The 25,870-nt window shown below is 36.2% G+C and overlaps 1 protein-coding gene across 19 annotated transcripts in view; it reads left to right on the top strand.

Annotated features, from left to right (window-relative positions):
* The window catches only part of NRXN1 (neurexin 1), a 641,583-nt gene that overhangs the window by 287,451 nt on the left and 328,262 nt on the right, over nucleotides 1-25,870 (top strand). For all 19 annotated transcript variants that reach the window (XM_090134782.1, XM_090134781.1, XM_090134773.1 and 16 more), the window contains 4 exons: nucleotides 960-1,082; nucleotides 5,584-5,965; nucleotides 6,475-6,665; nucleotides 20,168-20,341. In XM_090134782.1, the coding sequence (XP_089990908.1) occupies nucleotides 960-1,082; nucleotides 5,584-5,965; nucleotides 6,475-6,665; nucleotides 20,168-20,341 (870 nt within the window). The remainder of the gene's footprint in view (nucleotides 1-959; nucleotides 1,083-5,583; nucleotides 5,966-6,474; nucleotides 6,666-20,167; nucleotides 20,342-25,870) is intronic.

The following is a 25,870-nucleotide window of genomic DNA, read 5'->3' as shown; positions in this document are numbered from 1 at the left end:
ATATAGTTACCTGGAAAATGTTAGTGGAGTTAATGGCCTGAGTCAGTGCAGCCCTGAAGTTTTCCTGTAAAATGTTATTTCGTTATACTTTTCGGTTTTTTGTTTTCATCAGTCTTTAGTAAGTTATAGGAACTGAAAAACATAAAGCAAGGTTTATCTCTGCCTTGGAAAAGCTATTTCCATAACCATTTTCTTCTCAGAGATTTTTCCTTGATCTTAAACATCTTCTCTTTCTTAGATATCAGTGAGTATTTAAGTTGTTGCAAATACATTGTGCCATATCAAACACTATATTTGTTCAAAAAACGTTTGTTTAACTGCTGACAAAAATAGATTACAGGAAGACATATCCACAGAGTGAAAAAGGAAAGTATGATTTGGTGGCCAGCTAATATGACAAGGTACTGAATATAAATATTTGTATGAATATGTAAGAATCATCTAGATAATAATGTAATAGGTGATCTTCTGAGACATCCAGATGAATCAGCATAGGCTGAGGAGCCAGGTAGACGAAGTAAATCTTGACACAAGCACATTAATTGCCTACACCTTTCCCCCAAACTATTTTTAATGAAGGATCAGAAATGCAGTGTTTTAAACCCTTTCAATTTAAATGCTTAAATTTTCCTTCTGGCTGCAGTAATCCTATTTCTTAAAGGGTTGCTCATGACTGAAAAATGCTTAACTAAATCCATGTTGACTGTGCCTATTTATGACAACCTGATTAATTTATTGTGTGTGTATAATACATTTATATAGTTAAGTTGAGAATAGAAATGTTTTAACATAGTAGCTCTATATTTTGAGAATTGATTATACTTGTTAATTTTCTTGCTTAATACGACTTTTGGTGAGTTTTAACATTTGCCCAGCCAGTCTCTCTTTCTCTCTCTCTGTGAGGTTCACATGTAAAATGATTTAGAGATTGCATAATGACTGTTTGGCATATCCTACAGGCAAAGGTCCAGAAACCCTTTTTGCTGGCTATAACCTCAATGACAATGAGTGGCACACAGTGCGTGTGGTTCGACGAGGAAAAAGTTTAAAGTTAATGGTGGATGACCAGCAGGCCATGACAGGTAGTATGACATTGTGACTTTGTGTTATCTGGGTGGGGAGGGGAACACAAAGGGAAAATGACAGAAGTAAAATGCCTTCGTCTGAAAGTAACAAGATGCTTGCTTTCTTTTCTTGAGTGCCCCTTGAAATGCTATTATTACAAGTGCATTATTGGACTTAACATTTATGTTACTCTAGCACTGCTGTTGAAATCGATGAAAACCTTCTTGCTGACTTAAACAGGTATTTTTGTACTCCTTTTTGGAGAAAAATCATTTGATACACCACTAATGAGAAGGCAAGTAAACACTTTTGCCAAAATACTAAGTTTAAATTAAGGCTAAACTCTAAGCTATTGGTGTAGGAGGGAATTTCAGAAATATTTGAAAGATATTTTGTCATGTTTTTAAGATTTGCATCAGCTGTTCTAAATGACTGTGTGCTAGGCAACAGGTTTTTCTCTAACACTAGAATTGCAGTTTGATGTGAGAATAAAAAAGGCATGAATGCTAGTAGATGTTACAAATATGTTCATATTTTGTCTCAGAAATGATAATAGAGAAGGTTATTCTGTTATAAAGTCTCGCATATGTGTTATTAATAGCATCAGATCTGGCTTCTAGCTCTGATTGCTTGCATAGTACAATTTTGTTTTAGGTATTTAGTATTTTACTTTGCTTTCATGTTTGAATAAGATATATCACTAGTTTTTGGCTTTGTTAAAATGGTAAAAATGTTAATGGTTTTTAAAAGGAAAGCACCTCCTTTAGTCCTTTTTCACCCCAAAAGATACTCAAGACCGTATCACTGGTAGAAGAATAATTATGGATGTGTCCATGTAGCTGCAAAGATACATTTTCTAGAATCAGATATTACTAATAGGTCTTCCAAAGGTGAAGAAAAAATTTATTCCATGTATGTGATGATCCTTTGTATTATTTTCCCGAGAAAGTAAATGGTTTAAATGAGTTATTTCACAGTTTTTCATTTTCTTTATGTGAATATAAATACATACTACTGAAGGAACTACATATAGCATCATTCTGCTGCTTCAACTGGTGACTCAGATAATAAAGTTACTTTGGGAACACTTTCTAGTTAGAGGAGGCTTTTTGGAATGCAGTAAAATACAGTGTCTAAATGTGAATTTCCTCTGCTCCTTATAGTAAAGTTTTTATTTAAATGTAATGCAGATTTAAAAAAATCACCAAGAAGTACTCTTTTTCTTTTGGAATCAGTCCCAAACTGCTTAGTACAGCTTTAGAAATTGAAAATGTGTCTGATGGATTATGATGAAAATGGAAGATTTCTATCATATAAAGTGTAGTCAGTGAAGCAATGAGCAAAGAATGCAGGACTGTACGTTTTTGTTTTTCTTTTTAATAATTCTCCATTGTGGATAAGCACAGTTAAAATTAGATGTTTCTACACATTAAAGCCAGTGAGTATTTTCACTTCAGTTGCCTCTTAATCAAGAAAAACTTTTGCTTGAGTATCCAAATTCTGGTACAACACTTGTATCCTTTCCAGATGCCAGTGTGTGTATCAGAAACTGGCCTGTTAACTCAGTATCATTCTCAGTTCTTGCCTTCGTGTGCATAATCCACAAATGTTTAATTCTCTTCACCCAAAGGGAGAAGGTTGTCCCAGTACTTTGGATGGACAAAATCTTCCCAAAATCCCTGCAGGAAGCTATAGGGCCAGCATATGTCCTCCTTCATCTGTCAGAAGGGGACTGGTGTGAGAGAAGGGGCTATTGGGAATGTGTGAGTCTGGTAACATGGGAAATTTTCTGTTAGTACCAAAAGCATTGCATGTTCTTCTTGGCAAATTCTTGTTGCCATGCATCCACAGGTTTCTTTTGTTTTCCTCTCCCCTCCCCTCCTGTCCCCCTTCCCTTTCTTCCCCCTCCCCTCCTCTCCCCTCCCCTCCCCTTCTCCCTCTCCCTTTCCCCCTCTCTCCCCTTCTCCCTCCCTCTCCCCCTCCCCATCCTTCAACACAGTATATTGCCCAACCTTTCACCAGCTTAGGTTTTTACTCCCATCTAGTAGATTTTCAAATGTTTATGACGCAAGTTAACACATAGGAACTTTGGATTCCCTAACAAGTTAGTGGAAACATTGCCATATCACAGTGGATTGCCCTTACATTAAGCTGCTTAGATTTTTTTTCAGATGTCCCAACAATCAGAAAGATGTTTAAAATATACCCTGGTAATTGTTATTATCACTTTACAGTGAAGGTAAGAAAAAACAGAGTTACTGCCCAGAATTCTGGCTTCCTCTCAACATGGACTGTTTTCATTTTTTTATTCCATCTCTTTTCTCGTTTAGAAAAGGTTGTCAGGTCCAGAGAGCTTAAGATGGAAGAGGAGCCATTAAATAATTCAGCTTGACTTTCTATTTTTCTCAGGTTATGAAGTCCTTCCTATTTGTCCATGTATTGCATACTCCTTCTTACCGTTGACAAATGCATAAATTTATGCATGCCTAAACAGTCTTTCATATCTAGTTTTCATTATAAGTCATCCAGATGGTTTTGATAATTTTACTCAGCAGAAAAGAGTTTAAATGCTTGCAGCACTGATGCACTTAATTTTTTTTTTTTTTTTTCTGGAAATGAATGAGAACTGAAAGAGGTCACCATAGTTGGATGTTGGGAAGGATACCTAGCTTATGATTATGAAAAGGAATTCACTAGCATCCACATTCCATAGCATTACAACAGGTAGTGCATTATATGCACCTGACATAAGAATAGCACAGAAGAACCCAAATTCTAAGCACAAAGTCTCAGGCAATTTTGTACAACTAAAATGTTAGGAGGAGAGTTGGGATGTGAGCCCAGATTTCTGGGACTTTTTTTATTACTGTGCTGAAGAAAAAAAATACATTTAAGGTAGTAAATGTAGAGAGGATACTGTGCTACAGGCCAAAGTTTAGTGGATTTTTGCCATTACATTTATGCAATGCCATCTGAAGTGATATAAGACTGGAATACATAATGTTCCTCCTCTAAAACTTGTTCTTCAGCTCTCTCTGGCTGTGATCCAGTGTACAGCTATTGGCCTTGCAGAAGGTTATACATCTGGCATTGTTAAAGACAGCTTACTACTGGTTACTGCAAGGAAGAATCCACCTTCAGTAATATATCAGAGGAAAACATATATTTAGAACTGATGTTCAGAAACAAGAACATCAACAAGCTGCTTCTGAACATTAAGATACTGATGGTGTTCAGTGGTATCAGTAAAATTACAAATCATGTAGAATGCATCCTGATGATAAGCAAGATACTTGAAAATATTTATCATAAATCACTAACTACTTTTTTGTGTGTGTGCGTGGTCTGAAAGGTCCTAAGGTATTATTCTATGTAACTGAAGTAATTTGTGAATCTGTACCCTTGGGCAAAGCTGAAATATCTACATTCACCTTGCCTTGATAGCTGCCCTATTCACACAGGCATGCACTTGCTTATAAAAGCTATGGCAGTCTGAGCATGCCACAGTTTTCTGCATGACTGCCAAGCACATCCAGCTCAGGGTCAGAGCTCACACACACTTACTTTAGTTCATTCAGTGCAGAGGGAGCTTGGCCATCAACAATTTGCACTGCAACTGTAGGGACATTATGGAACAACTTTATGCCAGTACATCTGTCCCACTTCTTGAACCTGGAAAAAAATCTTAAAAAACGGAGCTCTGTAGTGGACGAAATTTTGGATGTAGGATAAATTAATAACAAATTTAAGTACTGATCTGTACACAGCATGCCCTGGCAGCATTGATGGTTGCCTTCAGGTTAGCTGTACAGTTGGAAAATTTTAAACTTTTTGCTATACATGACAAAGAAAGACCCAGGGGTACCTTTGAGGCTTGTGGTTTCTCTGATGTAAGCAAATTCCTTGCTGTTTTCAGGATGGCAACAGACACTTGGCTATGTCCTTACTGCACTCCTTCAGGTTTGCACATCGCTTAGGCAATGACTGCCACCTCCCTACTTTGTCCCCACATACGAAGCTAATTACTTTCACAATTTCTCTGATCACAATTTCATGATGGGATTTTGCAGCAGGCAAGCACTACTGTACTTAGGACTGCTTAAACAGGAATCCTTTCTGCTAAATCATACCCTTTTAATTAAAGCATATAGAGTAACATCCCCAAGACTCTTACACTATTCCATGAAATCCTAGAATTCTTCTTAGATTCACATTTGTCTTCTTAATGTTGTGTTAATTGCTTTTGCTTAGAATAAAACAAATTATCTGATTAACTATATACTGTGGTATTATTGTTCAGTGTAGAAGTATTGTTGTTGGTCTTATCTAAACATAACAAACTTGGTGAAGAGACTCTCAGATCGTTACCAGTAGACTTTTTTAAAGTCCTCTTTGGGGTCAGGAATTGGCCTGCACAATCTGAAAAGTGTGGAATTCCTGATCATGCTTAATCATGAGGTGTGCTTTTTGACTTCCTATTTCCAATACTAATCTGTGTTTTCTCATTACTGTTTTAAGGTCAAATGGCTGGTGATCACACACGGCTGGAATTCCACAACATAGAGACTGGAATAATAACAGAACGCCGCTACCTGTCTTCTGTGCCTTCTAATTTCATTGGGCATCTACAGAGCCTTACATTTAATGGCATGGCGTACATTGACTTATGTAAAAATGGAGACATCGATTATTGTGAGCTAAATGCAAGATTTGGGTTCAGAAACATCATAGCAGACCCTGTAACCTTTAAAACAAAAGCAAGTTATGTCGCATTGGCCACATTACAAGCATATACATCTATGCACCTTTTTTTCCAGTTCAAAACCACCTCTCTGGATGGATTGATACTTTATAACAGTGGCGATGGAAATGATTTCATTGTGGTTGAATTAGTAAAAGGGTACGTATGGATTGGCATATTGATAAAAACAGGCTATTCCAAATATACAGACAGGAGGAAAACAAAGGAAAGCTCTGGGTACAAATCTTTATCTGACTGAGTAATTCTGACTGATGAATGTTTCCTCATGTTACACTTCATGTGCTTTATTGTGACTTTTTCTTTTAGATGACGCTAGATGCCTGAAAAATAAGTAATAGGTATAATAATAACATTTACCCCAAAGCTGATAGCCTTCCTTGTGTTCTCTCTCTCTCTCTCTCTCTCTTTCTTGACACAAAGAGTGCTTATTATTTTCCAGAAACTTGGGACGTCGTCTCAGCCCCTCTAAATTTCTCTGAAATTCTCTGACTTAAGGCTGCTTCCTCATTTGGGGAAGTGTTATCATCCTGTTTTACCACCACTGCTGAGAAGAACAAGGAAGTAGAAAATATTGGACAAATTAATTAATTAGTTCCCCCTTGGTATGTAAAGAAAAGGAAACTTCCATTTTTTTTCTCTTTTCGCAGATATTTACACTATGTGTTTGACTTGGGAAATGGTGCAAATCTCATCAAAGGAAGTTCTAATAAACCTCTGAATGACAACCAGTGGCATAATGTGATGATATCAAGGGATACCAACAATCTCCACACTGTAAAGATTGACACAAAAATCACAACTCAGAGCACAGCTGGAGCCAGAAATTTAGATCTCAAAAGTAAGTACAGTAATTTCTTTATAAACTAGTGAGAATCACTACAGAGTGGTAACCTGAACAAGGGTTTGCACTTCAATATCGTAGGAAATATTAAATTTGAAAATAATTAATATGTCCACAGGAGATGCAGTTTTCTTTATTGACCTGACAATGGCAATATAGTAGTAGTCTTGCATAGTAAAGTACAACTTTAGAACATCATAAGAACACAGAATGGACCAATATCATACCAAAAGATTGCTAGTGGAATAAAGGAGCTCTAAGGACCTTACAAAGAAAGCTTGACTTTATGTGAACGTGAGTTGTATTACTGGCATGCAGAAGCCACAGCCCAGTTTGTACAGTATGACTACAGAGGTTTAGCAGAACTAATGATCTCCATGTTAGAGGCTTGGAGAATATTTTCACCTGGTCCCGATTGTTCAGTATTCCACACAAATTTCACCTTCCATTGGGAAAATAAATGCAGTGCAGTATATTTTAACAGGATTTATAAATTTCTTGTTAGGAAAACCAAAATTTTATAGCAAAGAAAATGTAATATTTCAGAAACTGTGTTGTTCAAAGTAGACATTAATATTCCATCAAGAGCTTGTCTCTTGCTGAATTTTCTTTTATCTACCTCTGAGTCACAGATAATGAGCTAACTTTAGTAATTATTCTGGATTTTGTGATATTTTGCATGTTTGCTTCACTTGTAAGTACTATTAAGACTGTAAGAAAGACTGGAAACTGTGTATCAATATAACGTAGTTTTCAGTAAGATGCTTCTTATCAGAAATTATTGGTCTAGAAAATGGATGGCTCGTGCTCTGTTCTCAAAATTGTGTATGAATACTGTGCCATGTTCCTTCTCATTTTTGCCTTCCTGCAAGTGTATTCCATGCTTATTTAGTATAATATTTCTGAGGTATTTTGATTTACAGAAATCATACACCTTATTCCTTCACATTATTACATCACAAAGTGTTGCTTGTATATATGCATGTATTAAATCTTTTTTTTCACTATATTAATTAGAAATGTCTAGAAAAAATAATTCTGATCTGAACTGATAAACATAGCCATTTGATGCTACAGCTTTTTTAAAAGGAAAGTGGTGATTTGCTGTGTTTCTTTGTTTAAAAAGAAGTTTGAACAATGTGCTTAATAAAAGCACTAGAGGGCACTGTTATTTCACTAAATGTGTTGGCTTGTGCCTTCACAGAGACTCCTCAGCTAGGATAACCTATGGAATCCAACATTCCTTTGTTTTGTTTTCCGTACTTCAAAAATTCTACTTTTGCTTTACCCTTTTGAAATAAAACTGTATTGATAGCTGATGTATTTTATAACCTTGAATTCCAGTTGGAAAAAAAGACTGAAGAGTATGAAAAAACATACTTAGAATTGAAGTGAGGAAGGTGAAATGTTCTAGGTGCTGATTTTATGTAGTTCAACACCCAGGAAGTATGGCTAGTAAAGGAACCACGAACCTGACATTTTCAAACAGTTATTTACAGTTAACATACACAGCTCCTCAACCTCCAGCTTTTTACAGCAGCATGTTACTTTTTTTTTTTTTTTTTTTTAATGTTCTATTATATTTTGCTCAGATTAAATTCCTTACATATGACACATCATTTATTGTGAGAATTTTGGCTGTTTTTCTGGTACGTTTCCAGCAGGTTAGAAAGGAGAAAAATAATGTCTTTCATTATTGTTTTTTCTTCCTCTGTATTCAGTTGAAATGCTTTCAAGTGGCTTGCTTTTTTTTTTTTTTTTTTTTTTTTTTTTTTTTTTACCTCTGTTGTGCTATAAACACTCCCTACACTTAACTTTACCAATAAGAGCAGTCATGGTTAATTCATTGCCTTCTATTATTTTAGCCCTAGCAACAAAGCAAATTTAAATTTGTACTTCCTGCTAGTGATAGCAATCACTCTGTGTAACTGGAGTTTACATTAGCAGAAATATAAATGTGTACAGATAATACAGAATCTCTGCAGCCTTTCTCAGTAATTATATAGTTGCCAGATTTCAAATGCTGAAATCCAAGATAATCCTGGAAAGAATAATCACATGTATGCAGATTTAAAAATAAAAAAATATACAGTGAACTCAGTATAAAGACAGATTGTGTTGTGGAGCCTGCACAGGATGCCAGCTGTATGTGAAAGCAGACAGTTGCCATAAAAGCACATGAGAAAATTTCCACCATACATTTCCTTCTGGGTACAAGATTTGACTGCTTAATGCAGAAAGCCTGTTATTAGAGAAATGGCTTTCCTGCATCACCTCTGACACAATTTCAGTGGATTGGAGTTGGGTACCTGTGGAAACACATGCACTAAATTTTCCAGCTGAATTACTGCAGTCGCTTGATGGATAAATGATAAACTAGAGTCAAATAAATAAATGAGTGAAAATAGTTCTGTCTGTTCCAAGAACTGCACTGTTTTTGTGAGCAGAGAAAAACAGCAAAGTGTACTCAGGAGGAGTTCCAGCAGATAACCTACAAAGACAAGTGAGACTTAACAGAAAAGCATTGTATTCAAGCTTGCCAACATGCAGTTACACAGTAAATCTGCTTTCACATATTTCATAAGCACTTTCCCTGTCCTGCTTTCAGCTGGTTAGCATTGCTATGTCATTCAGGGTTTTCACAGACAAGAGAAGTTGGGTGGAGAATTCTCCTTGCTGTTCTCAGTGTTGTGGAGTTACAGTGTAAGAGGACCAAGTGGCCTGAAAGGTGCACAAAAAAGCAAGTGAAGTTGGGATTTGACTCATGTTCTTCTTCCTCACCACTGCCAAAGGAAAGATGTCTCCTTCATTCAGGCTATGTAGGTATTGCAACATCTGTAATGTCTCTTCTGTCTCTGCACTTTCTTTCTGTGGTGTGGGAAACTGGAGTTCTGGAAGAGTTTTTTTCTATATAAATACTTGAAGACACAGGAGGAGGAGGAACATCCTCAAGTGTAATGTTGTATCCTCCTAACTTGTAGGCTTTAATCTTCCTTTTGATTCTCTTTAATATGGACACTACTTTAACCCCCCAAACAACTTTTCACCTATTTCAATTAAAATGCAGATGTATGAAAAAGAAATATACACAGAATGACTGTCCAGAGAAAATTCAGATATTTTAACATTTTATTTATTTGTTAATTGGGATGAATAAGTAAAACATCACACTATCATGAACTGAAAAGTTAAAGAAAGCTCTTGTTTACATTTAACAAAAAGTAGTTACAAATTTTTCAAGGAATTGATGATTTCAGTACAGCACTATCCTATCCTGTTCCAAACTTTCTAGTTGTGCTTTATGCTTCAGGATAAACTGTAGTCATCTGAATTCTGATTTTGGACTATTAGTACTTTCTTTTAAAAACAAATTCACCATCACAGAAAATTCCTGCCCAAGTCTACAGTTTGGGTTTGATTTTTGCTGCCCATGCAGTGTTTCACACATTTACTGGAACTGCTGTTCTGAGCTGGCATCCATACTTCCATCATTTCTCACTTTTTTTCCCTTTCACGTGGCCTTCCCAAATGTCAATTTTTCTAGTGTCCATTATAAATAATACATTATTCCTGTGCTACTGTGTCACTGTATCCTCCAAAATAAAATATATATATATATATTTTTTTAAAAAAAGCTATTCATATTAGAGCCCACCTCAGAATCAACACTCATATGTTTAAAAATTCTATCTGGATTTATTTTTGTCTGTTTTATTTTACTTCTGTAGCCCTTAACTGTTCTCCAGCTGCCTCTATATCTTTTTAAGATATGACTTCTATTGCTATATATTTGCCTTTTCATTTGCCCTTTTCTCCTGTGATATGGAAACAGCCTGTACTGAAGCCTCTGAAAGAAAAGTAATCACATTATTTTCTGGTGTGACCTCAGTGGTTTCATAGATACCCTGAAATACACTTCCTTATATGTAAAGGCTCACTCAGAAATTCATCCATCCTTGTAAGCTTTCTGCATAGGTTACTAAATTATCAATAGATCTATTAGCCTTGTGTATTCATTGATGATTGGTAATAGTGATTTAATCTATCAGGGCTTGCTTTCCCTGTCAAAGCACATTGCTCAAACTGTGCAAAACTGTACTAAATTTGTCTTGGTCATTGAGAAGGTTTCTTGTTGCAGTGATAGAAATCGAAATAATTTCAATTTTATGTAATACTTGCCACTGTTGTATTATATTGAGCTTATTGTTATTGTTGCTGCATTATGTGTTCTTTCATGTATTTCAAGGTCTCTATTACTAGTAGCGGTTTTTCATATTTTTAACAAAAAACAAAGCTTTATTAAGAAGAATGGACAAGTCTTTTACATATAAACCCAAAATTCTACAAAAGAATGAGTATTACCACTTAGATTTCTCAAATAAGCATGCATGAGTTAATTGTAATGACCTTGCCAGCGGTCTGTGAGCTCCTCATGCAGAAATAACACTCTGTTTCAAATACAGAACTCCAAATACTGTCAACAGTAAATAGATCTTTCTAATGTGACCTGTTGGAGTAGACAACAGTGGATGCAGCTGTTGTCTTCCTGACAGTGTTGAGAAAGCAACCTCTGTACAGAGTAGTTGCAAATGTAAAGTTGGCCTATGCTCTACATCAAAATAGCTTCTACATAGGAAAGTGAGGGGTCATTGTCCATTCGGAAGGGAAGGGAAGGCCCAAAATGCAGGCAGGGACCACTTCGTAGGAAAGTCTGCTGACTGCCTTGGGCCTGGGTTAGAGATACAAAGAGAAAGCTTCCTTTCCTGGTGCAGCCCTCAGGTTATTTTCTGTTATTGTTTTTTTGGGTAGGCAGTGATGGAGTTCTAGCAGAAAGTTTGAGGAAACTCAAGAGGGACTTCAGGGCTTTGGGACAACTGGTTAAGGGAGTAGGAGCACAAAAGTGTTTTCCTCTATCCTTCCGTTTGCAGGGAATAGTGAGGGCAGAGACAGGAAGAGCCAGCTGGGTGGCAGGGCCCAAAGAGTTGTGGACAAAGCCTGTGTTCCTGCAGTTGTTCTGCATGAAGGTTATTACCTTCTCTGATTGTGGAGTTTCTTTCAAGCCCTTCTGGAATACTAAGTAAAAGTTGTGCTAGCGCTAATGTAGGAAGCATCTGTACTCCCAAATCAAACAAAAGACAAATCAGAATATTTAACTTAAATACATCCTACTAACAAAGTTCTGAATTCTTGTTATCTGCAGGTTGTAATTGGAACACAGTCTCAACTTGCATAAAGTGATAAATTTCTCTCTCCTCCGGCTGAATTCACAGATACTATACTGGATCTCTGTGGGGCACATTTGTTGAATCCTAACATCCTTCCAAAAGCACATCCTAAATTCGTTTTCAAAGAGTGCTGCCATGGGTATTGTACAGTCCTCCCCATAAGTTTTGGAATTCTGACCAAGCAGTTCTCATCTAGAGGTAGTTGTCTGGGTAAAGACAATGGTAATATAACAAAAAATGTTTCCCTCTGCAAACCCACGTTCAAACTGAGCACATTTAACCTCTGTCAACTTCTTCATAGGGTTATGTGGAGAATGTTGCCTGATGTAGTAGCTAGGGGTTAGAGTTTTGTAGATGCTGCAGGTCTCTGATGTCCAGGCTACTTGTTGGAAAGTGTAATTCTTCGCTGTTTTGAAAACAAGCTGTCTGAAGTGCATGTGTTGGCTATTGAAGTAGAGAATCAGTAAATGATTTCAGAAGAATAATTTATCTCAGAAGGGAAATCCAAATACACTATGGTGTGAAAATCCCTGCTTCATTAGATTTTGTCTATTTTTCAGATGCATTCAATGTGCAAAAGTGATCAGAACAGGAAAGGAATGAAAGACAGTTGATGCACTTGAATACCTCACTTCTGTACCACAACCATCTCTCTTATCTATGAAGTAATTTGTATAGCATCAGTTCTGTGAGAGATGGATTACCATGCACATTTATATGGCAATTAGACTTTATTATTTACCATTTCACACGCATCACCATCTTTCCTCAAAGTCCATTGGACAAGCAGACTTTAGATCTGATTATCTTTTTCTTCAATGCCAGTGCCATTCATCTAAGTTTTCTGGGGGATGGGGATAGTGTAGGTGGGACAGAGAGAAATGATTCTATGAAATAAAGTGATTGGGAAACAGAGGATCGTTGCTATCGAGAAAATGAAAAATGCTTTTGTGTAGCTATTTCCTGTTTGAGAGTATATGTAATTTAAGAAAGGGATTGATGACTTCTAGGGAAATTGTAATTTTTAACATGGAGAAATTTGGAATAATGTTCAGACTTAATCACATCCCTTCTGTGTATCTGTTTTTGCCTGTTGAAAACTCATCTGCTAAGGACGTGGCCCCTGCTCCCTTTTCTGTCACATAGCTTTACTCAACTCTTTTTGAAATGTTTTCTTTAAAGGAGCGTGAGTATGTTTGCATAAACATTGAGCTGATTTGAACAGAGCCAAAAAGTGTAGTAGGATTGAAAACTGAGCACCAGGGGGTTAAGAATGTAAGTGCGGAACACATCAGAGAGAGCCTGACATATAAAGTAGGGTACAGCATAACAACAGCCTGAGAAGTTTTTAGGCAAATGCATATTTGTATCAAGTGTGGAAAATCCTAAATGAAAATATAGCATGATGGGATAGGATGAGATCAGGAACCTTGGAGAAAGGTAGAACAGCAGATCTGTCTCCACTGTGGATTGCCACTGAAGTTAAAAGCATGAGAAATTTTTCCTGGTGCACCTATTAACTCTGCAAGTTTTCTTAATCATCTCTTTTAATCTTCACTGCCTTAGTCTTTTGTCAGTGTGAATTGCAATCCTGTTCTAAAATGAGTAGAAAGAATAAGCAGTATCAGCCAAGGAAGGGAATATCTTCAAAGTTCAATTTTCTTGACGAATACCTGCAGTACATCCTATATGCCAGAAAGGATGACTGAAGAAAACCTCACAGTGCTGGCAATTTCAGTGCTTGTGATCTCTTCCCTTTCCCTCATTCCTTTTTTCCTTTTTCCCTGTTTCACTTTCTCCCTTTTTCCCTTACCCTTTTCTTTATTTTCTAATACCTTTAATGAAATATTCAGAGAAGATGCTGAAGGCAATGTAGAATTGATCTGAAAAGATCCGTTTCTATGTTTCTTCAGGAAAGAGCAACTTGCTAACCCATACATTGTTTTCTTACCTTTGCCTTGCTTGGTTATCGGTAGAGGGATGAGGAAGACAGAAGGCACCATCTGCCACATCATACAACTGCCTCTTGCCCAAAGCGTTTGAAAGGATAGATAACAATGGAGAACCTGGACTAATAACATAGCCAACCTTTCCTTTACTTGTTGAAAGATGGTCTAAATGTGACAGAGATCATCAATCCAGCAAGGAAAATATGTGAAAAGCCCAATTTTCTTCAAAGCCAAACTAACATATGAACAAACAAAAAATGCATCAAAACCATGACTTTAACCGCAAATCAATACTGAAGCTACAGAATAAACTTGCTGAAGTAAATAAGTGGGCATAAAGCACTAAGTTAACATATTCATGTCTTCCCTCAAGTGCTTTGCAAGTGGTAGACAAAATTCAGTAATGCTTGATTCTAGCACCAAACAGGTTTGTGAATGCACAGCAAGTGCATAGTATGTACTGTAAAAAGCCATATGCTGGAGAGAATATGCTGCAGGAGCTGTGTGGATGCATCATTTCAATCTTTGTCAACTATCCTCCAATTCATAACTTGGATCACTACCACAGCAGGCTTCTTGATTTATTCAGAAAGGAACAATTACATTTCATCAACTTATTTATCTAAGTATCTCTGAGTTTTTTTCTGATATGGAACAAACAGTGAATGTTTAGTGATGATAATGAAAGTGGGATGAGACAATCTAGAAACAGCACCTCAACCTGTTGCACTGAGATCTGTGGGCTGCACTTAGGACAGTGAGCCAAAGAACACTGAGATAACAGGCAAAGGCAACAGGGAAACTCAAGAGGAATACTTCAAGGGAATTAAGGAGTTATTCTCCAAGAAGGTGACAAGGCCAGTTGCCCAGATGAAATGTCCCTACACCATTGTATACAGCTTGGGAAACAAACAGGAAGAGTTAGAAGCCACTGTGGCAATTAACTGTGATATAGTGTGGCTATCGATGGCTACTAGGCTTTCAGAGTCATAGAATCATTGAGGTTGGTAAGCTAGAGAGCAAGTAGAGACATGGACCTGTTGGAGCACATCGAGAGGAGGGCTACAAAAGTTATCCAAGGGATGGAACACCTCTCCTACAAGGACAGCTGAGAGAGCCAGGGCTGTTCAGCCAGGAGAAGAGAAGGCTCCATGAGAACAGATAGCAATCTTTTCCTGTCTAAAGGGAGGCTGTAAGAAAGAAGGGGGCAGATTGGATATAAGGAAAAGTTTTTTACAGTAAGGGTCGTGAGGCACTGGAACAGGCTGCCCAGAGAGGTGGTGGAAACCCCTACCAAGAGAGATTCAAGATCAGGCTGGACAGGGTTCTGAACATCTGATCTCAGGTTGTGTACTCAGGTCATGAGAATGATTTACTTTCATCATTCTAATAATTTGAAAATAATATGAGTTGGGACCTTCTTATGTTGAGATCTACCTTGTAATTAACTGTGCAACTAAACAAGATGTTACAAAGCAATTTGAGTCTTGTAACAGCAAATCCTGTGCATTTTGAAGGACTTGAAGAGCGAGCACTTTTTTCTTTCCAGATCATGCTTTCCCTATCGTATTTCTCAGTCTTTGCAGTCTACATTCCTCTTTGGCTGCCTGGGGGAAGAAGCTGTTATATAGTTGATCATTTTGAAACAGTGTATTTGGAGAAAAGCATGCCTGCCACCTCAGCTATGCCACAGACAGCTATTCCTTTGTATTTTCATATGAAGGAATGGCAGAGATGCATGTTGTGCTTTCAGAGCCCGCCATGTTATGCCAGGGCTATCTATCTCTTTCTGATATAGTACAGAAGCAGTCCTGTTCCTAGAAATAATAGTGATTTTGCACATTGTGACATTAGAAACTAGGCATACAGGTTTCTATAATGAAATAGGAGAAATGAAGGGAATGGATGAAAGTACCATTGAAAACAACAGAATAAGAACTGAGATTGTCCACTTATGGAAAGAGTGATGGATGGAGTGATGGATTTTATATGGCTGCCTTTGTGCAGCCGTATAAAAGTATGCAGGTGATGTTGTTTTCATGGATTCTGGAAAGGCCACACCACAAATCCTTCCAGAGTTTTACTTTTTTTTTTTTTTTTAATAAGTTTTTATTTGTAAATAGAACCATATTTGAATGACTCATTTCTGTCAAGAAATGAGCACCTGCTACATATGGCAAAACATAAAATTTCAGAGAAGTAAAGCAGCTTGACTTTGATTAAGCTACTGTTTCCTGAGCAGTTTTTATATGTGCTCTCCACTTTTGCTGGAAGAAAATGGTAATCCTTAAATTAATAGTTTTTATTCATCAGCATATATCCCATAAGGATTCTTGGGTTAGGACACAAATAAGGAAAAGAAGAAAGTGTATAGAATGAACTCTCAGCAATGTAACCAGTTATAACTGGTTCCAGTATTGACTACATTGAGAACCTGGGTTCATTTACTAACAAGCAGATTTTTTCTGTATTAATTTCACACGTTCCTGAATGCACAAATCATCTCTAAGTCAGAAAAGAGATAGATGTAAATAGGAGAACACCTGTAGGTATCGTTGAGTTTCAGCATCTTCTGTAAAAAGATGTAAACAATAAATAAAACCCACTGAACTCTTTTCTACCAGAGCATGTGGTGTAAGTGGCCAGTAGTATTATTCTTCTGGGCTCTGAAAGTGTTGCCTTCCAGGTGATTGCTCTAGCACACAGCACACAGGCCAGTGAGTAACACTCTAGCATGCTTATTTTTTTGGCCTCAGAAAAGTGAAGAGAGGAAGTGATCCTTCTTCTTTGAATAAAACAGGACAGCTCTATGTAACTAGTTCTAATATAAATAAGGAGAGTTGTGAGACTAAGGAGTGTCTGCTTTGGAAGTTTGAAGCTTCTCTAGCAGATCTTAAGCTTCTCCACATATCCAAAGGTATTTTTGGAGCATTCTGCTCTCTCCCTCGCCCTTTTCTTCTCTATTTCCCACTTGGCATATTTTATATGCATTTGTTACTTTCTAAATTAATGAAAATCAGGAAGCTTATAGAAAAAAAAAAAAAAAAGAAAGAAAGAAAAAAAAAAGGTGATTCCCAGGAATACATTTAAAAAGGAAAATGAACTTCAGAAGAAAATGCACACACAAAAGGTAATAGCTAAATTGTAGTTCCATAATCTATGGTTAGCACTATAATAATGAATGTATCAGTATATTCCTCTCAGTATGACCCTCAGAAAATGGTCAAGTGTTAAAAAAAAGAAAGAAATAAAGAAATAGAATTGCATTTTCACTTATGCTTTAACTTCTGAAATGACCCCATATTTTCAATGATAGTAGTATTGCTGTAGATATCTTTGGTAGTGTCATGATCTCACAATATTGATCTGATGAACTATAGTATCTTACTTTATAATTTGTGTGTAATTCATAAAGGAAACAAGATACGCAATGAGACGTTAATCCTGAAAGCCTTTAATGTGTGACATCTCCAGAAGTAAAGCTGTACTACATAAGAAGTGAATAAGATGGGAAAACCTGAGAATTGACTCATAATCTGCTGATTCCTCTTATCTCTTTTTAGTGAAATAAATAAACTGTGTAAATAACTTATTCTTAAATATTTTCACTTACAACATTTTCTGCAGTTGTCTCACCTGAATTTCTAATGGACTGAGTGTTGATCCTGTAAATCTAATTTTTCAATGTGATGAACACAGAAATGAAGAGTGTTAAGTTATTAATTGAAATAAAAACAGCTATGCAAAATGTTTGTGATGGCAAATAGAAAAAAATGCCAAAAGAAGTTATGTCTCTGCAAGAAAGCATTATTTTGTGCTATCAGCAGCAGACTCAAATCATACTTGATATTAAATCTGGAAAAGTTTCAGCTGGTAGGAAATACTTGGATATGGTTTTAAAACTTTAAATCCAGGAGTCAGTATGGCTGCTTGTATGATGTATGTTAGTGTAGTGCATTACACTTCTGTACATCCAATCGCTAGTTGACTGTATTCCACTGTTATATTTTCAGGAACAAGTATTCTGAGTACATCTCCATCTTCTGCCACTGTATCCTAAACTTTGTCTACCCATTCATCAAAACAATTGCTAAATGACTGTACGTCACAGTCTGAATTTTCTTGAGGGATGGATCTTAGGAGTTAGCAGGGGATCATTTTGGAAGTCTACACTTTTAAAGGTTTAATTGTTCAAAGAATAAAAGTTGTTGTTAGGTTGAAAGTTTTAAAAAGAGATTGCATGTGCATCGAGAAGGGAAAAAATTGACCCTTCTAGCATAAATATGACTTTATTTCTATCGTTCTCTGGAGATTCTTTCTTTTAAGTCTGTTGCAATCAGTTCAGATGAATTGTCTCTATATTCTGAGCTGACAATGACTGAATGTATAGAACTTCAGAAAACCCATAAGATCTTCACTTTCTAAATGTTTCACCTGAGAAAAAGATGATGAACATTTATGATGGGGCAAGAGATTTTAACTTGTTTCTAGTACAGCTGGTTGAAAAATATCAAAGGTTTTCTACTGTGAATGAATTATGTGCTATTTGTAGGAACGCAGGGATCACCATATATTAAGCTGCTATGCCTAACATCACGCTTCTGAGATTTATACTATATCTTAAAGCTCTAGAGGAAAGCATTATTTTGTTTTTCAAATTATCCATGTGAGTAGGGAAAGCTTGAGGTTTCTTAGTATATTATGATGATTGCTAAGATTTTTGCTTGGATGGGTTATAAGATTAATAATACACATGTTCCTAAGGTTTTTGGCTCCAGTGATTCAAACACAGCTGAGTTTTAGGGCTGGCATGCAGTGAATAAAAATGTGTCAGTCTAGTATGCAGTTGTTTGATTCAGGTCATTTCCTTGCAGGTAAATTGTAAGCTGTTACAAACAGCCCTGAATTACACTCCCTTGCAAACAAGTGAATACACCAGGAGAGATAGGAGAAGGTGTGGCTGCTGTTCCTGCTCATAACAGGTTAAAATGGCTGGTTCTGTTGCTAAAATCTGCCTACAAAGAATGGTAAACTTTTAGGAAATGTTAGGTATGGAAAGCGCCTGGTGAAGCTTGTAGTCTGACATTTGAGGCACACCTGATGGAAGTAAGCTGTGTTAGTTTGAAGAGTAGAGGAAAAGTGTTCTGGTTACCTGAGATGCCAAATACGTGAAAAAAAGGCACAACCTAAAATGTTTTAAAACAGAAATGCATCCCCTCGTCTGTGTTACTGTACTTCCAAAGCAAATCTCAGAGCTATTTAATTACTCAAAGGAAGGAAATGACCAGCTTGAAGACCTGTTGCCCAAGGTTCTGAGCTGTTTATAGGACCTGTCCATCTCATGAGCATTATGGATAATAGAACTCCGTTTGCTTAGTGGGCAGAGTGCCATTCTGAAGTCATCCAACCAGCACCGTTCCTAAATGACTGACACAAGGTGCAAATTTTGGAGAGGGAAATCAGTCATTTTACTGCTGACCAGTGGTTTGTATAACTTTCTCATTAGATATATCTCTAAGCCTGCTCTTCTTGCTCTATTTTTAATTTGATGGTTCTGGATAAGTGAACCTTAGGTGTATCTTAGTGCTCCATCAACTGCCTTTTACCTCAGTGTTCTGGATCCATGGTCAGAATGATGTGGGCGCAGATTCCCTGAATACATTTGTGACATGTGTCAGTGTTGGATGCATTTTAGAAGAAGGTAAATTCTAAATCCTAAAATCCTCATTTATGAAATAGAAACGTGTTTCCTATACATGAGAGCTGGCGCATAGGTAACATTTTCAGGTACTTCTAAGTCTTGCAACTATGAAGAATAGATAAGTATTTGAAAAATATTGTCCTGCAAAATCTTCTCATATCATCTATGCCACTAGTATTTTCTTCTGCATTTAAGTAACAAAGCAGCGTCTCTCATGTGTTACAAGCAGTGTAACACAAAACTGATATTAAAGTGGAGCTCCAGAAGTATTCAGACATCTTTTAATGAGGAATTGTGATAGCTAACCACCTACAAAACCTTCTTACTCTTCCTTCCTCATGACAAGAAGGATGTGCTCAAGAAGGATGTGCTTTGTCTTCTCGTGAAAACTTGTCTCCAACACGTGTCTTTCCCACTATCCTGAAAACAGCTGAGTTAATCATCTTGAAGGAGCAAATACCACAACTTGTGAAAGTTTATTGAGGTCTCAGAAAAGTTTCGAAGAATGTTTGTTTTTTTTTTAAGTTCACTCAGGTCAAAAATTCTACAGCAGTTTGTTTGTTTGTTTGTTTGTTTGTTTTTTGTTTTTTTCCCTATGGCTAATATTTTCCTCCTTCTTAACAGGTGATTTGTATATTGGAGGAGTGGCCAAAGAAATGTATAAGTCCTTACCAAAGCTGGTGCATGCAAAGGAGGGTTTTCAAGGCTGTCTTGCATCAGTTGATTTGAATGGACGGCTCCCTGATCTAATCTCAGATGCTCTCTTCTGCAATGGGCAAATAGAAAGAGGATGTGAAGGTACTGAATATGCTGATGTCTTTTTATATTATAGTGCAAGTATTGTGCTAATTCTGAGTTTTGTCGATATGTAAACTCTACACGTGGTCTGTCTATATCTTACCTGCTTATAACTTAATTTATTGGAACCCTTCTTACATAGACTGCATTTCTATTAGTGTTGTGGAGAAAAATCTGTGCCTGCCCTACAGCACAGATGGATCTGAGAACGTGAGTTAACTTCTTAAATATTAAATGTAGGTTCTATCCTTCTCCATTAGCCTAGTTATTTTGCATGTATCTTATTTACTTATGATATGATGTGTTTTAAGTAATGATAGAAACAAAATCAATTAACTTCAATGGAGTCCTTTTGTATCTTTATGACACTTAGATGTAGGTAATGCTAAAGCATTAGCTAATTAAAGACAATTTTAAAACAGACCTTTTGTGTTTATTAATTGAAGGATAATTTATGACACTCTTGAAGATCAGTCTTCCCTCAACTCTATTTTAGCTTACCTTTGAGATCTGTACTGTCACAGGGATCTTCATACCCAAAGCCAGTCGCAACCAAATATGTTTTATCTCACATTTTGACACAACTGAAATATTGTGGAATGTAAGTGAGGATAGAATTGAAAGAGGTGTATTTGTACGTCAGAGGTATCAGTCTAGTTCTTTTTCCTCCTGTCATTCAATTCCACTTTACTTTGCTTTCTGAAATAACTTAAATTGTCCCTGTATATATATTTTATTCACACAGTGCTGAATTTTGTGGGCTTGCTCAATTCTACATCTTTTCCTCTCTCAAGCACCATTCTTCTCTGGGCAGAAATTGTGTAAATGACATTTTAGTATTTCATTTCTGAATCTCGATCATTTTGATATCAAGTTTGTTAAATTTGTAAATACACATTTTAGACTATTCAAATAGAGTTGGGTGAGGATTCCTCAAGCTTCGCCACATCAAACTTTCTGACAGACAAACTCTTTTCATTTACTGTACCTACAGTAAGTTTGTGTGGGTGGAACTTGCTCGTTCTTTTCCTGTTTCCTTTAGTTACCAATATAAATTCTCTTGATAGAACATAGAAATATGTAAAATTCACAGCTTATATTTTTATAGCCTTGGTGTCTATATCTCTCTCAGGAATGAAATATATATATATATATATATACACGTTCATTTACAGTGAGTTTGAAAAATTAGATTCTGCTTTCTGAATGTCACGAGCAAATTCCATGCCTGTACCATCCCTTTAAAGAGTCAAAGTACGCTTTAAATCCATTATCCATTTCATAGCTTCTTTTGAAATTATGTAATTTTCTAAATGAATTTTATGTAGTTCAAAGAAGTATTGCCATAGGCCTAGAATGCAAGTTCACCTTTTAAACCAATGGCACAACTAAGCTGTCAGTGAATTTAATAAAGCTACCAGCAGTTTATTAAAGGCAGTACAAATATTGTTCTTTACGGTGGAGAATCAGCTTTTTCCAACACCAAAATCATCTGACTCAAGCAGAATAGTTAAACCAGATGTGCTGCTTGGCTCTCAGAGATCTGCCTCATCAAAAGTTTTGCCAATAGAAAGAAAACTTAAACATCATGGGATGAAATATCCCCTTTTACCCTCTTTTGCATAAACCTTGCAAGTGAACACTTCCATCTCCATTGTTTCCATCAGATCTTCCACTGTTGGACCTGTGTTGGTGATCTTCCCATGTTTGACCAACTTGGTCTCTTGTTTGCAGACCACGGGTCAGATGTACAAAAATATTTTGACACATAAAATACTATGGACGTCTTGCAAATTTAGCTGCCTCCTAGAAAACTCTTGTATGCCTCAAGCTGCCCAATGCTCCACTGCTGTGTACATACAGGAGTGTCTCCATCCATAGAGCTGAACAGTTTTACCTCTCAAATGGCAATGAGACATTTAAGGTCTGTAAATCCCGTAAGCTGTTGAGTCCAAAGAGCTCATGACACACAGTAGTAGAATTGATTTCAAAGCAAAAAGTGTTAGTCACAACCACTGTCAATCCAAAATACAGTGGGTGTATGTCCTTTGCTAATACTTCATCCTCCAAAATGAAACACTTGGATTTGATATGCTTCAGATTCTTTTGAGATTGAATTCCCCCATGAGAAAAAAAAAAAAAAAAAAAGAAGAGGGGAGAAAGGTCTTTTACTCTCTTCTGTCATGTTTGTTGCCATGATTTAATTTTGTCTGTTAGGGCTTTGTCCTTAAAAAACTGATATTTGTCAATAACTTTACTGTTATAAAAGTGTGTTAAGGTATATTTTCCTAGGTATATATTTGTGCAGCCCCACATTATACGATTGGTTGACAAGTTGTAAAGTTTGCATTTCAGAATTAAATCCACAGGCTGAAGGTATCTGTTCTCCATCACTGAGCATTAAATATAATTTACATGTAACAGAGTTCATCCTGTTGGCACATTTTCAATGGATAGAATAGATAGATGCTTACAACTAAAAACAGAATATGCTATCTAGGTCTTCAGTCTGTTAACGGTGAACCCCAGAGCTACACTGTGTCAACCCTGTTTTTCTTTAGTTAGATCCGTTGTACATAGTGCACTTTAATCAGATTTACAGAAAATATGAAATTATTAAAAACATGGTTTTAATATATTTGGAAAGTAATGCACTAATTGCATGCATGTATGAATATAATTTGTCTGAAAATAACTATATAGAAAGTTTCATAGTCTTTCTTAACATATATGAAGATTTTTGGTGGCGAGATGAATTTTTATATATATATGTGTGTATATATATATATATATATATATATATATAAAATAAAACAGTACACATCAACTAAAAGAATGCTTCTTCTGTAATATGTATAGCCCATAAGCCCGTTCATTAGACAGAGATAAAGGAGAGACCAAATTCCCTCTATTAAAAAGTCCACAGTGAAGACTGAATGAATTTGATTGACATTTTAGCTAACTATTGTAAAGGTAAGCAATCGAGACGAGTGTATTACAATATTTTACTAAATAACATAGATTTGTATAATCTGTAGGAGTACATAAATCAGTTATGGTAGATATTATAGTGCTTTCCAATATTGAACTGTCTCCAATCTCTCTCCCTCTTTTTTTTTTTTTCTAAGAAAAGTCTTACCAGTAAGCCAATTCTGATGGCATTTTTTGAATGATGACTACTACAAATAAAACCAAAAGTGCTTTGAAATTTTAAAAGAAGCAGAATAACCTTTTCTACCAAGGTCTTATCTGTATTTTTTCATATTTGTGTGTTTTAACATGCGTTTTTTAATATGCCTCCAGGGTCCTGCAGTTTTTGTACTTTTGAGTCCTTGTGACTTTTGCTCTACTTTTGCAATGATGAGGAAACTTAACATTGCATAACTAAAGTGTAAATAAATGCATGAATATATAACATTTAAACACCTACAGATATTTTCACTTCATCTTTGTAAAGTTTCTGAGCAGCAGAATCTGGTGAGGAAAAAAATGTAAGTGTCTTGTCAGCTATGGGATTCTGTCATTATAATCCCCAGCTCAAGAAAGGGTGATGTAATGCCCAAATGTTTAAACTTCTGGGCTCAGAGCTCCTGTGAAAGGAAAATCATAGTCTTATGTCTGCATACTGCAATCAATCCATTATGGATATTATTGTTATTTGAATAGGAGAAAATATAACAAAGTAGTTAATAGTCTTGCCTGAACACTGATGCTGCGTACGTTGTCTTTCATCCTTAATCACAGTGATGACTGTTCAGGCCCTGGTTGAGAGGTGCGCTCAAGCAGGGACTCGTTTAAAGCAAGTGGCCATTGAACTGACTGATTACTAAAATAATGGCAAATCAAATGAAAATCCCACGCTGAGATCTTTGAAGAAGATGCAGTGTGAAAGATGGGTTTAAGTGGATCTTTCTCTCCAGAATAATTTAGAGGATTTACATAATCTTAGGGCTGGATTTGCTCTGTCATCCCTAACTGGAAATGGTATTTTCAAATGGATATAAATGTGTATTCTCCAAAACGATTTAGGAGAATTTTGTAATCCTAGAATCAAATTTTTCCTTGTTATATCAAAAATTGGTGTGAAATGTGCGTGCGAGCTGAAAGGAATCAGTAATTCATGATCTGTATTTCAGTCTTCACTCACCAGTCATTGAGACAAGGCTAGAAAAAAGAAAGACCGGAGTGGATGACAGCGCTAATTATTCTTGAATTCAGTATATGTGAACATGACAAATGGCTAGTCAGGATTCAGCCATGCATTTATTCTGCTAATGCATTCATATCTATCCAAGGGGAAAAAAAAGAAAAAAAAAAAACTTTTAATTTTCCTTCATTACATGTCATCAGCTCAATTAACCATTATATTTGTAGTAAAATACTGGCAAATTACTGCTTTCTTATTTTGGCTTGCCTGAAGATTTATGGCTATTAGCATTAATTTGTTTGCATTATATGGCATTTCTTCCTCTCTTTAACAGCAGCATGCACTTTATTCTGAATGTTTTTTTCTGTGTTTGCTGCCATTTCAATATTGCTTACTAACATTTAATATATTTTGCTTTTTTATTTTGCTGACAAAGTTGCATTGATGAAAGCTGATTTGCAAGGTAGATAGCCCTGTGTGTATTCAACAAGACTGAAACCCCCAATGCACGGTTGGATTTCTGCAATAAATGCTCTGTACATTTCAGAACTCAAGTGTGTTATTTTGTTTCAGATTTTGTCTTTCACACCTCTAAAACAATGTGCTACATGAACCTTCATTTTCCAGCAGAGTTTGCATAAAGGCTTTCAGTCTTGAGTATGTTTTGTACAGTGACTGCTTTAGTGCTTTGATCATACCTTTCTGAATTTCTTTATATTTCAGTAGTCTAGTTCTGGTTCTCTGGAAATAGAGTAGTTTGTTCTTCATGTGTATGTCACATTTTGGCATGCCAGTTCATTAGTAGTCTGATTTTCTTCATTTTCCCTTAAAAAACAAATCTGCATGGGATCCCTGAAGCATGTGACTCAGTACTTGCCAACATTCATGTAAAAAAATCCAGGCTTCTCTTAATTTCAGACCTAAACAATTTAAAGCAATTTCTGGAATTAAAACTATTACAAAATGTAGCTTCATTTTATTTATTTAGTTACTTAGTTTTGTTTTGTTTGGATTTACTTTATTTTCCTTTAGTTTCATCTCCCAGTGCTTTGCTTCCTGTGGCATCTGACTTCGCTGGTTGAAATGTATCTACAGGAAAAAATACTGAAATTGTTAGAAAACATTTAGCCAGTTAATGGTCTGAGATGAGATTAACAAATAACTTGCAATAAAGTTAACGTCTCCACTGTACCTGGAATAATGCTGCTTCAGTTTGTGCATTTTTATGTGTTTATGACATATTAATCGTAGAATTATAAAGCAAAAATATCTTTTTAATATTACATGTTGCTGCAAAATAACAGCAAGTTTATGTGTCTTTTCCTTGGTAACTTTGCTCATTCTGTTTGAGATATTGGTAACTTGTTAATGTGATCCAGTGA

Source organism: Phasianus colchicus, chromosome 2, assembly GCF_987193195.1.
Source record: "Phasianus colchicus chromosome 2, bPhaCol1.hap1.1, whole genome shotgun sequence".
NCBI classification, from domain to species: Eukaryota; Metazoa; Chordata; class Aves; order Galliformes; family Phasianidae; genus Phasianus; species Phasianus colchicus.
This window is presented reverse-complemented; position numbering and strand designations above follow the sequence as displayed.